Source organism: Sarcophilus harrisii, chromosome 2 (assembly GCF_902635505.1).
Source record: "Sarcophilus harrisii chromosome 2, mSarHar1.11, whole genome shotgun sequence".
Taxonomy (NCBI): Eukaryota; Metazoa; Chordata; class Mammalia; order Dasyuromorphia; family Dasyuridae; genus Sarcophilus; species Sarcophilus harrisii.
In genome coordinates, this window is record NC_045427.1 from 550,747,920 (window position 1) to 550,761,336 (window position 13,417).

General features: G+C 33.4%; 1 protein-coding gene across 2 annotated transcripts in view; it reads left to right on the forward strand.

Annotated features, from left to right (window-relative positions):
• Positions 1-13,417, forward strand: part of ARNT2 (aryl hydrocarbon receptor nuclear translocator 2) — a 252,475-nt gene that overhangs the window by 97,441 nt on the left and 141,617 nt on the right. For both annotated transcript variants that reach the window (XM_003755494.4, XM_031955647.1), the window contains exon 5: positions 1,085-1,298. In XM_003755494.4, coding sequence (XP_003755542.2) covers positions 1,085-1,298 — 214 coding nt within the window. The remainder of the gene's footprint in view (positions 1-1,084; positions 1,299-13,417) is intronic.

Below are 13,417 nucleotides of genomic sequence, written 5' to 3' on the forward strand. Positions count from 1 at the left end.
GTAGTTCTGGCTTTTCTGCCTGCCTGCTGAGTGAGCTAGGAGTGACCTTCCCAATCTTTCAAATTTTCAAACATAAATTGGCAGCCATATGACATAGGACGCTGATGAAAATCAGATGAATCTTGAAATGGAAGCTCTGGAAGAAAACTTCGAGGTCATTGAATCCAGTCAGTCCCCTCATTTTATTACCCAGAGAATAGACTGGGGAGGTGACTCATCCCAGTCTGTATAACAAGCCAAGACTGGGAACGTAGGATCCGTAATTTAGAATTGGAAATGATCTGAGAGATCATCATGTCCAGGTGTATCATTCCCAGGTAACAGATACCAAGTCCTGACTCCAAATCCTTTCCCCTATCCATTCTGCTACACTGCCTCTCAATGGCAGAGAAGGCTCTGGATTCTTAGTATGGCACCCCATCTGCTGCAGCATAGAGATGATAAGTGTGAATAAGAATCTTGGGAAATAAAAAACACCACACAATCACGAGGGATTGTTTTAAAATTATTATTGTTATATTATTGGACAAAGATTCAGCCTCAGAAGACCAGGAAGAGGATACAAAATGAAAGTGTAAACTATAGTGAGAAACAGCATGGCCGACAGTTGGCAGGTGGATGTGCATATGGACCTTCCTTCTTCCTTTGCTCTTGGCATATGTTGTTCTTGTAACACTGATACCATTTGAATATTCACTAAAGACAATGTTGCTTTTATGAACAGAATCAGTACTAGCAGCAATCCTGTAATAAGTATATGAGTCCACTCCATATCAGTCAGTCAATGGTGTGTCAATAAGCATTTATTGACATTTATTATTATATGTGTGAAGCACTGTGATAAACTGTCCTGAGTTCCTAAGGTAACTTTGCCAAAAAAGGAGTAGAGACAGGGGAACAAATCACCTGTCTTCTTTTCTGAATAAATTGAGCAGCGTATGCATTCTAAGTCATCCATCTATTGGAATATTCCCACAGGTGAAGTGGCCATAATATAATCACCAGACAATCAGACAGTGAGAAAAATGAGCTTGCATTTGTGTTTGCTTTTTTGAGTTTCCTAATTGTAATCTCTTCTTTCAAGGAACTAAAACATCTCATTCTCGAGGCTGCTGATGGATTTCTGTTTGTAGTTGCTGCTGAAACTGGGAGAGTTATCTATGTGTCTGATTCAGTCACACCAGTTCTGAACCAACCCCAGTCTGAGTGGTTCGGTAGCACCCTCTATGAACAGGTTCATCCAGATGATGTGGAAAAACTGAGGGAACAGCTATGCACATCTGAAAACTCAATGACAGGTCAGTGATCTCTATGGTGTTTTTAAAAAATATAATTCCCTCAGTATGAGGTTTATTTTTATCATTCAGAATTAGTTACAAGAATGGATAGAGTAACTCAAAGCTGCTTTTAGATTAAGGGCTGATTTAGATTGGATGACTGCCATGATTTGAGTTTGTGAATGACATATTCAGAAGATTGCTTTCCCATTCTTCACTTCCCAGGGGTTTTTTTTGGAACACTGATGTCATTTGATGTTAGAATTGTAATAATAGCTTCATAATATGGAATAAAATAGTATCATAGATTCAGAATAAGATGGGACCTTAAAAATCATGGTATCTAAACCTTTCTTTTTGCAGTGGAGCAGACTGAGACACAGAATAATTAAGTGACTTGTCCATAGTCATGTGGGTAGTAAATATGTAGAATTCAAACTCAGTTCTTCCTAATTCCATATCAAGTGCTTTATTAACTGGATACCTTTTTTATGCAGTTATATTTTATCATAATTAACATAAATAGACCGGTAGTTCTCAAATTGTGGTCCAGAGAATCCTGGGGATTTATGAAACTCTTTGAGAGGGTTTGCAAATTCAGAATTTGTTTCTATTTCCAATATGGTAAAAATTTATAAAAAAAAAAAACTCTTTGGACAGAGTCTCAAAGGAATACTGAGAACAAAAGTTTGAGAACCATTGATATAGATCACAATAATGCCATTTCAGAACTTAGTTGCAGGAATGTATAAAAACGGAGCACCATAGTAAATATTAAATAGTAAAATAGTAACATTATATGTCATGCTTCTTCAGGAAAGAAACAGGTATGAATAATTGATACATTTCTCACTGAACTTTAATTGTTGTTGTTATAACTTATCTTATTCTGGTCATATACCAAAACTTAGAGAATCATTTCCATGGTTCATTCTCCTCTTTCAAAGACTGCTTCTGAAGCAATTTCTAATACATTATGTGAAAGCATCTCTTCCCTCTCTTTTGTGAAATAGTCAACAGTAAAAAATTCTGTCTCTTGGGAATTTTTTTTTTACTAATTGGAAAATTTCTCTTCCAGCTTTTTCTGACTTTTTTTTTGAAAAGCTACTTGTATTGTCACTGTGTCTTCTAATTAACACCTCATTTGTGAATAGTGACTTTCTGGTCTTCATTTGAGGTGTGTTCCTGGCACCTAACTTAGAAAAAAAATTTTAGATAGCTACTCAGAAATAATGTTAAAAGAGCTAATATTCCAAGTGGAAGTAGAGGAAGATTCAGTTAAACACATTTTTTTCAAGTGTTTTTATGAAAGTGGTTTAAGAGCAAGTTGACTTACTATGTAACAAAGAGAAAATATAGGTAACATCATATTTATTTATTCTTTTCTTCTAGATTCTTACTGCCATTAAAATATTTATTTTGTTCTATTCTGTGCCTATAATGTACACTAATGTCTAATTTTTCATTTTGATAAAAAAAATGTCTGTGTTGCACTCATTTTTTCATTTCAAGCATATCTAGTAGTGTCATCCTATTTTAGACCTATTTCTCCTCAGGTAAACAGAATTGGAGAGTTAAGGCAATATTTTGGTTTATTCTAACCAAAAAAATGCTCAATTAATAAAGAGCAAAAGGGACTTTTTCCAATTGAATGTTTCCACTGCTTATCAGTAGGTCATTTCTCTTTATGTCACAGATTTACAGGTGTTTTTCTTATTTTCCTCATATAACAAGAGTAATACCAACTAACTAAATATTGCTTTAAGGTTTTGCAAATAACTTTACACATACTATCTCATTTTATCTTCCACCAATAATCTTGTACAGTAAGTGCTATTGATATTATTTCAATTTTATAGATAAGGAAACATTAGAGAAATTTAAATGATTTGCCCAATGTCATAAAGTTGGTGTTTGAGGAAGAATTAGAACTCAAGTTTTCCTGACTTCAAATTCAGCACTCTATCCATTATACCAAACTGCCTTTAAAAAATAACTAATAATTATAGATAACAAATGTATTTGTAATGTAATTATGCTAAATTATAATAATCACAGATGGCATTTGTATATCACTTTGTAATTTACAAAGCATTTTATAGTTTATAGTTGCTATTATATAGTTTATATAGTTTGCTATTATACTATACTATACTATATTATACTATATTACTATATATATATACTATATATGGTATATATATATATATATATATACTATACTATACATATACTATATATATGTATAGTATATATACTATATACTATATTATACATATACTATATATATATATTATACTATACTATAATATAAACTATTATATAGTTTATATAGTTTATAGTTGCTATCTTACCCTCACATTCCATCATACAGTAAGAAGATCTTTCTTCACCTCACTTTGATACCTCCTAAAATGGTCTCCCATTAAAATATGAATAATATTAACAGTATACATATGTAGGTATGTATACTTATATATTTTACATATATATCCATTATACTGCATCTTGACTCATTTATGCATATCCTCACCTGAAAAAGTCTCAGTCAACCTTAATAGAAGTGATTGAATATGAGGGTCATGTATCACCTCTAAAAGTTTTTAGAGAGTAAAATGGATCAGAATCATCATAGTGGATTATTTTCTTAGATGTCTTCCCCTAAATATTTGGATTCCTTAAGTGACATTTGTGTTGTGAATACTCATTTTCTTAGACAAATATTCATTAAATATTTACTACCAAAAGATATAGCATTGTGCCAATGGATATGTTTATATATATGTATATGTGTATTTATATGTATGCATATGTGTATAGAAATTTCCCAATAGATGAGTGATTAAATGGTATGAAATAAATGAATCTCAAAAGAATTGCAAACCATTAACAACAATATGAAAGAATGTCCCAAATCACTAATAATGAGATGAAAATCAAAACAACCCAGAGTTTTTACTTCATCCCAGAAAACTGGCAAAGAAGAAAAATGATGGGCAGACTTGTATTGAAAGACTTGTGAAAAAATAGCTATATTAGCACATTGTTGGTAGATCTGTGACTCAGTATTATGAATGTAATTTGGAATTATATAAATACAGTAACTAAAGTGACTACACCTTTTAACTAGTGATTCTACTCTCTGATTTATACTTCAAGAATGTCATTGATAAGAAAAAAGTTCCCATATATGCAAAAATATTTATGAGTATTTTGATAACAAATAATAACAAAGTCAATGCTCATTGAAGGAGAATAGAAAAATAAACTGTAGTATACAAACATAATGGAATATTTGATATATAGAGAGAAATGTTGAAAGATTTATATGATATGATGCATAGTAAAATAAAGATTGCCAATAAAACAATATACACAATAACAACATAAAGGGAAAAAACTACAGAACAATCAAAAATAAATATAGCAAAATTACAAAAAACAAACATTCTCTAAAGAAGAGATATGTGAAGGCCTCCCTATTCCTTTGAAAAGGTGGGAGGTTCAGAATTTTTTTATGTATCGATCAATTTTAATGATTTGTTCTGATTTCTTTTTTCTTTAAAGATATTATTTGTTATATTTGGATGGCTTGGTGAGGGGAGAAAATAAATACTGTAAGTCATCGCTAGTCATTTTCATGATACCTGAGGGGCACCTGGTGAGAATAATAAGACTATAATTGATAATTTTTCCCTGGCACTTTTATCATTTACTTTCATGGACAACATCATTTGGGAAATATGTATCACTCACTCATCTTTTCCTGATTATTATCAATCAATATTCACTGAATATAATCCAAAGCAGTTACTTGAATAGATGAAGGGTCCTAATTATGATATGATACATCATAATGACAATAATTAGAAAGTTGAAATGTATTTTGTTGGTGTTCAGTAATTTTATTAACATCTGATTCTTTGTGACCCCATTTGGAGTTTTCTTTGTAAAGATATAGGATTGGTTTGCTATTTCCTTCTTCAGCTTATTTTACAGAGGAGGAATTAAGGCAGACAGGATTAACTGATTTGTCCAGGGATCACCCAAGTGTGGGAGGCCTGATTTGAATTCAAGAAAATGAGTTTTACTGATTTCAGATCCTGCACTCTATCCACTACACCACCTATATGCTCATAAGATATTTTAGAGGTCATCTAATCCAACTCCTTCATTATATATAATATATACACAATAAATGTCCATATTCTTTGGGTGATTTGTCTAATGTCAAATAGCTATTTAGGGACAATATCAGGATTAGAGCTTTAGCTCTTTTATGTCAAATTCACCAGTTAGTTTAGTTATAGTAGCCAAATGAAGATCCTATAATATTATACTGGTGTATTTTGTGATTAGATTCCCTGTTGCTTACTCTAATTATTTATTATTCCAAGGTCAATGCTTTTTAAAAATTACACCATGCTATCTCCATATATTAACAATTATGTAATATAGTTATAGTGGATAAAGTCTCATGATAGAAAATAAGATACCTCTTTGGAAGAAAGTCCAAAGAGTTACATCTACAAAACTGTATTTGGTTCTGAGCTTTATTTATTTTTTTTAATATAGCTTTTTATTTACAAGTTATATGCATGGGTAATTTTACATCATTGACAATTGCCAAACCTTTTGTTCCAATTTTTCCCCTCCTTCCCCCCACCCAAAAAGAATTGGACTTTGAAATAGCATACAATTAGCCCATGAAGGAAATCAAAAATGCAGGTGGACAAAAATATAGGGATTGGAAATTCTATGTAGTGGTTCATAGTAATCTCCCAGAGTTCTTTTGCTGGGTGTACTGGTTCAATTCATTACTGCTCTATTGGAAATGATTTGGTTCATCTCATTGCTGAAATTGGCCACATCTATCAGAATTGATCAGTTCATGTAAGTCTCTCCAGGCCTTTCTGAAATCATCCTGTTGGTCATTTCTTACAGAACAATAATATTCCATAATATTCATATACCGCAGTTTATTCAGCCATTCTCCAATTGAAGGGCATCCACTCAGTTTCCAGTTTCTGACCACTACAAAGAGGCTGCTGCACTTTACTCTTTCAGGAATACATTAATAATAAATTTTGATCAGAAGTGTCAAATTCACAGTCCAGGCTGAAAAAACTGTATAGAAAAATATGATTGGTTAACATTTAACAACTTATGTAAAAATACATGCGTCATAAGTAGATTTTCTAAGTCAATATGCAGCCCCCAGGAAACTGTTTCTGAGTTTTACACTGCTGCTACAGAGCATTCAGAAGAATAGCCAGGATGTTGGAGGGCCTTATATATGCATGGCATATGGATTTAATATTTAATTTGACTATACCTAAATAATTGGAGAGTAGATGAGGAATCCCCACTTTAGCAGAATCCAAATATTTTGACATAGGATTGAATACCAGTGTGTTTGTTAAACAATAAATATGAGGATTAATTGAAGAAACTGGCATTGTTTAACTTATAGAAGAGAAAATATATGGATGCCTTTATATTTCTCTTCAGAAATTTGAAGAATTGTCACAGGGAAGTTGGAGTAGATTTGTTTGTCCAAAAGAGAAGCATCAGGAAAGATCAATAGAAATTACAAAGAGGCAAATTTAAGCTTTATATCACTCCAAACTCTTTAACCACTGGAGCTGTCCAAATGTCGAATGCACTGCTTTGGGAAAAGGTGGCTATCCCTCTCTTGAGGGCTTCAAGAATAGCCTAATTGGGTACTTGTGGGTAAGTAAACATAGAGATTTCTTTCAGGTATGATTTGAATTAAATGACTTCTGCTGTCTATTACCACTAAATTTCTTTGATTCTGTCAATACAGCAGCACACTGCTTACTGATGGACAGTATTCCATTCCTGAAAATTGATGATTGTATATTTGGAAATATATAAAAATGTGCATTTAACTGGAGAAAGACATCCATATCTATTTCATTTTTTATCATAACTTATTTCTCTTTCCCTTTTTGTTTAGTGGTATCCATTTGTCACTAAGATCCATGCCTCTAAAAAGATATCTTTTCCTTGCCAGCAGTAGTATCCATGGAATTCTGAAAAAGAATACTTTGGTGAAACCCCTACTGTGAGATCTACTGAGAAAACAGAGTAGTGAATTCTAAGCAGTATAAGCTTATATAACTAAGTGAGTGATACAAGACATGTAGTTTTCTAGGCATTCTAAATGCTTTCTTGTTTATAAAACAGACAAGGTCTATTCTACTCCTCATTTTTAATTTCAGGGGAAAAAAAGTAAGGGATTTCAAAAACAAAGGGCTACTTATAGCTATAGTGGCACAAGGTGGCTCTGTAATATAAACAATTTGTAAAGGATATTTAGGAAAGCCCTTTATCAGATTTTGTTCCCTCTTTCCTCATGGTTTTTCCTTTTTCTTTTATTAAAATATGCATACAGTATAGCAAAAAGAAACCTATCTCAGAATCAGAAGAACTAAAGCTATCCTATGTAAATGCCTTCAACACATACACTGATATTTAACCCTATGTCAGAATGTTCCAGATTCTACCAAAGTGGGATCCCACACCCACTCTCCAGATGTTCATGCAGAGTCAAATTAAATATTGCCAGTGAAAACAGCAGCAGAATAAATGCTGGCAAGATTAAAATGGGAAAGCATATGGATTCCAGTAAAGACTACATGACAACAAGATGCCCCCGTGCTATCATCTTTTCAATAAAACAGTGTATTGGTGAGACAAGCATCAATCAGCTTAACAAAAGCTCAGTTTCTCTACTATATCTGACTAACCGATCAAGATAGACCAGCCAAATGAAGCCTGTATTGGACTATGTTCTAATTATTTAGTAATTTTATTATGTAAGAAAAAGGACAATATGTTAGGTGCTTGAGTGGGAGAGAGAAAAGGGTGAAAAGTTTAAATAACACATGGTCTTTGACCTCTTAAAGATTACAGTTTTATATTTAGAATGATAAATAATGATTTAGGAAAGGTCAAACAGTCAAAATTCTCAATACCAATGAGTTTCAGAATTCTTATTTACACAATTCATACGCATGATCCTGTTATGATTGGCAGTTGTGATCTCCCTGTGAGTCGTGAGGCCAAAGTACAGAGATGCTTTTAGCATTGAATCAGAGTCTTTGACAGAGACAAATTCCAGTCTCTGATAACAATTAAGAGTAGGAAACGGGTGAGAAATTTTAAGCTGACTTGCAGTTCTGCTCATTTAAATTTCAACAGCCTCTATATTTCTTTAACAGGCCAAGGATGGTGTAATACACTGATTTGATTTTCCTCCTACACATATGTAAGACAAAACCAAAAGGGATCTTTGGATAATTGTTGTTGCTGCTAAATTTTTCAGAATAGTTACAAAAAACCCTTTACATTTGTATAAACCTTGCAGTTAAAGCACTTTTACATGCATTTATCTCACCCAATCTTCATAATAACCCTGTAAATTATTACACTTACCATATTACCAAATATACCAAATTACCAAATATAAATTATTACCATACATTTCATACACATCCTTGTCCTAAATGTTTTTTAAATCAAATGAGGAAATATGGGCTTGGAGAGATTAATGGACTTTCTCAAGATCAAATAGCTGGTAGATGAAAGAGACATAATTAGTATCCAAGTCTTACTTCTAGGTCAGTGTCTCTCAATGATCTACTAGACCTATAAGGTCTAAGTACATTTACAACTAGTAAATGTCTAAGGTTGGATTTGAACTCAAGTCCTCCTGACTCCAGAGCCAGTGCTCTATCCCCTGTGCTACCTAGTTTTATCAAATTCTGAAAAATGGTATTCAGCAATACTTATCATAGTGCCTTTTTTGGGTTTATTATCTTTCTTTGAGAGTTCATCCATTTTCTTACTGTCAACCACTCTGAAATCCATATCTTCAAATTTTACCTCTTATCTAAGATCCACCTCAATATTTTTCACTCCTGACATTTCAATGTACTTATCCAAAATTGACTCATCACCTGTCATTCTATTTTCCATTCTTCTCTTTTTCCCTTCACAAAGTTTCACCTTCCTGTTCTTAAATGCCTTCCATCATTTTCTTTACTTATCTAAATCCTATTCATACTTTAAGACATAGCAAGCTCCAGCTCTAGGAAGCTTTTTGTGATTGCTTCAGTCTAACATATTCTTTTCTTCTGCAAATTATCATGACACTTATCATCTGTATCTCTGAACTGGCATTTAATTACAGACTATCTTGAAAAATTATCTAACTTTGTTGTGTTAACATTTTCTTACCATATCCTCCCAGATTGCTTTTTGATCATTTAGGAAAGATTTCAAGTACCTGCTATATGCAGAAAAATACCATTATGTGAGATACAGGAGCAGGGGGGAGGATAAAAATTTAGTCTTGTTTCCTCCAGCTAGATATAAGACTGCTTGAGGATAGGCAATACATCTTTTATTTCTTGTGTCATACAACATCTAACACATTGCTGAACAAGAATAATTGCTTTCTTCATAAATAATTTTTTTGCTTAATTAAATTGCATAATAGTTTTCTTGTTAATAGATTTCTCTTTTTAACATGTCTATAAGGGATTTTAAAAATCCTACTTTTTATTGAGTTTTAAATTTTAACATTACATGTCTTTTGTTTTGTTTGGTAAGCAGAGCAAGTGAGATTGAATAGCACTCTTGTTTCTGAAACAGTTGGATTGGATACCACAGTTTTTATGTAATCATTGATTTTGCAGTAGGGATTCTAGTCAAGAATTTCTGACTTGAATGACTGATCTTAAAATTAAACTGAAATAACAATTGAATCTGAAGATTAAAACTTGCATCAACTCCCTTTTGTTTGTTGTTCATTTGTTTCAACACTTTGTGATCCCAATTGTGGTTTTCTTGGCAAACATACTGGAGTAGTTTGGCATTTCTTTTTTCCAACTTATTTTACAGATATGGAAACTGAGGCAAACAAAGATAAGTGTCTTGCCCAAAATCACCTAGTTAGTGTATGAAGCCAGATTTGAACTCAGGAAAATGAGGCCAGATAACTCTATGCACTATACTATTCATCTGCCTGATCAACTGGCAGTCCTTCTTTAGATTATGCAAACCAACAAAGCTCTTCTGCATTCCTAAATTTCCCCAGCTCTAATCAAGAGATTTATGTTTCCTTTTAAACTTAGTTTGCTTTAGTCGTAGATTAAAGTGTTCTAGATTATTTTCTTTCTTTATGACACTTTATCACATGCAACATAAATAGGTTGGATTTGAGAATCTCAAGAGAAGACTATAACTGGAAAATAGTATAATTCTGTTCAATGAAATACATGAAGTATACTACTTGAAACTAAGAATGCTACTAAACTTTTGAAGACAATTCTCAATGCTTACCATAAAATTAATGGTATTATACTTTAAAGCAGAAAGTTGTACAAAAATCTTATGGCCAAAGCAACTGCATTGGGGGTACACTTTGGCTGGGTCAGAGGGTCACTCAGGCTATACTGTTATAGGTACCTTTGTATAGATTTAGAAAAACTGAAATACAGAAAATTTATTTTATCCTATAGGCATTCTTATATTTCTACTTCAAGCCTAGAATGAGCTCTCAGAGTTCTTTCAGTTTGAGATTATTCAGGAGGAATCCTGAGCCACTTGGACTTCACAACAACCTCATAAAGGTTTGGAAACCCTAGATCAGTCCCAGAGTTATATCTCCAGTCTTATAGACTTAGTAATCGACTTGAGAAGGAACAGCTTGTAATATCCTGAACTGTGGTGTTCTTCTTTTCTAAAATATGATCGTTCTCTGGGAGCAAGTTTCTTGGGGGGGGGGGGGCTTCCGGAGGCAGCCTTAGTTTCAGTTCCAAGTAATAATCAACTCAAATGCAGCCAGATGTTAAAAATTCAAATCCTTTATTATCTCTTCCAAAATAGCTTGGTTAGTTTTCTTAGAGGCCTATTTCCATCCTTGGTTCCAAGAGCTCTTGTTGCTTTTCCTTTGCCTCTGCCAGCTTCAGTCTACAGCACTCTCTGAATCTCCAGTTCTGAATCTTCCAACTGAATTCTGGCTCTGTCAATCTCCCAAAATGACTTCTCCACTGACTCCTGAGGCTCTAAGAGCTTCTTATACATGATCTCTTAAAGGTGTGAACCCAAAGATTGACTCCTCCTCTGAGAGAGTGGGATTGTGGGTCCCTGATTTGTGAATCTCCGGGACTTGTGAACTCTAATATGTGAACTCTTAAAGGTATAAACTTAAGCATTGTTTCTATCAATTCCAGTGAGTTAACACTTTGTAAGGATACTAACACTTGAACCTTCAGAGCTGCTCCAAGTTCCTGGTTTATAGATTATCCTTAATAAATGGCATACTTTTGATCTGTCATTTGAAATTAAATTAGTAAGAATCAAGTTCCGTTTCCAAGTTGTATGTCTAGTAATTATCATCATCATCATCATCTTCTTCTTTCTCCATTATCATTTAAATTTATTTAGTTTACTGAGGGTAAAAGTGAAAGACTAAAACGTAGCTTGGCATTCAGATCTCGGGAGGGTCTTGATATACATGTCATGTAGGATAGCAGTTATTGGGCAGCCTTTCTAAACAGTGGAGAATTAAGTTTAGTCATGAAGGTTCAGATTCCCCACTCTTAGGCTAAATCCACAGGACATTTCATCCATGCTAAGATCCTCATTTTAATATATCCTCTACCTCCTGCTCTAGACTAATGGAGAACCCAACTGCAGATTCCTTCCTCATTGTCTGCCATGTTGACTAATGACTGATTTCCCCAAAGGATTTATAGACTTAGAGCTAGAAGGAATCTCAGGGGCTATCTGGTCTAACTCATTTACACTGAAACTAAGACTCAGTGAGGTTAGATGGATTTCCCTTGATTACACATATAATAAATGTCAAAAACAAAATATGAAGCCTGGTGTTCTTTGCATTTTACCAAGATACTTGTGGCCTGGAATACCTCACCAAATAAATTCAGAGATAAATACAAAGAAATTCCAGGCTGGCACAATTGAGCTACTATGATAATCATAGGATCCCAGGAGCATTGAAGTTTTCCTTATATTCTAGCCAGTTTGTTCTTAAAAATATCCAAAAATAATGATTTTTTCAAATTGATTTGAAAAAAATATTGTATTTATCATGAATCCTGACTTCTTAGTGTGATAGAGCTATCTTGACAAGAAAATTATGTTACAGATGGGCCCTTGATGCTTAGAACCAGTGAAAGTAGGAGTATATATGACCAGTGATGGTATAGTAGATAAAGTGCTGGTTCTGGAGTCAGGAAGACCTAAATTCAACTGTGACTTCAGATACTTACCAGCTGGGTGATTCTGGAAAAGTCACTTAAATCTCATTATTTTAATTTCTTCATCTGTAAAATGAGCTGGAGAAGGAAATGGCAAATCACTCTAGTGTCTCCGCTACTAAGGAAAATCCAAATGAGGTCATGAAGTGTTGGACAGGACTAAAAAATTACTCAACAACAACAAATGAGGTTACTGCTCAGAATAAAAGCCTTCAGAGAAGATTGGAGGGAGTAGCCACTCCCTGAACTGCCACTTTGTATGATTGTTAACTGTGAATCATTCACTGGGGATGGACATCAGGCTGTGTGGAAATTCACAATTAAAATGCAAAAAAAACTTATAGACATTGTGAAAAATCACCTCGTATGCAAAGAATTGGAAAATGAGTAGATGCCCATCAATTGGGAATTGGCTGAATAAGCTGTGGTATATGAAGGTAATGGAATAATATTGCTCTATAAAATGATGAACAAGCTGATTTTAGAAAGGCCTGGAAAGATTTACATGAGATTTACATTGATGCTGAGCAAAACAAGCAGAAGTAGGAATATATTGTACACAATAATAGCAAGAATGTGCAATGATCAACTATAAAAAACTTGGTTCTTTTCAGTGGTTGAGTGATCCAAGTCAATCCCAATAGACTCTGGACAAAAAAATGCCATCAGCATCTAGAAAAAGAACTATAGAAATGGAACTATAGAAAAGAATAGAAATGGAATCAACACATGCTATGTTCACTTCTTTTTTTCTCTCCCATGGTTTTTTTCCCTTTTGTTCTGATTTTTCTCTCTTAGCATGATTCATAAAGCAATGTGTATTAA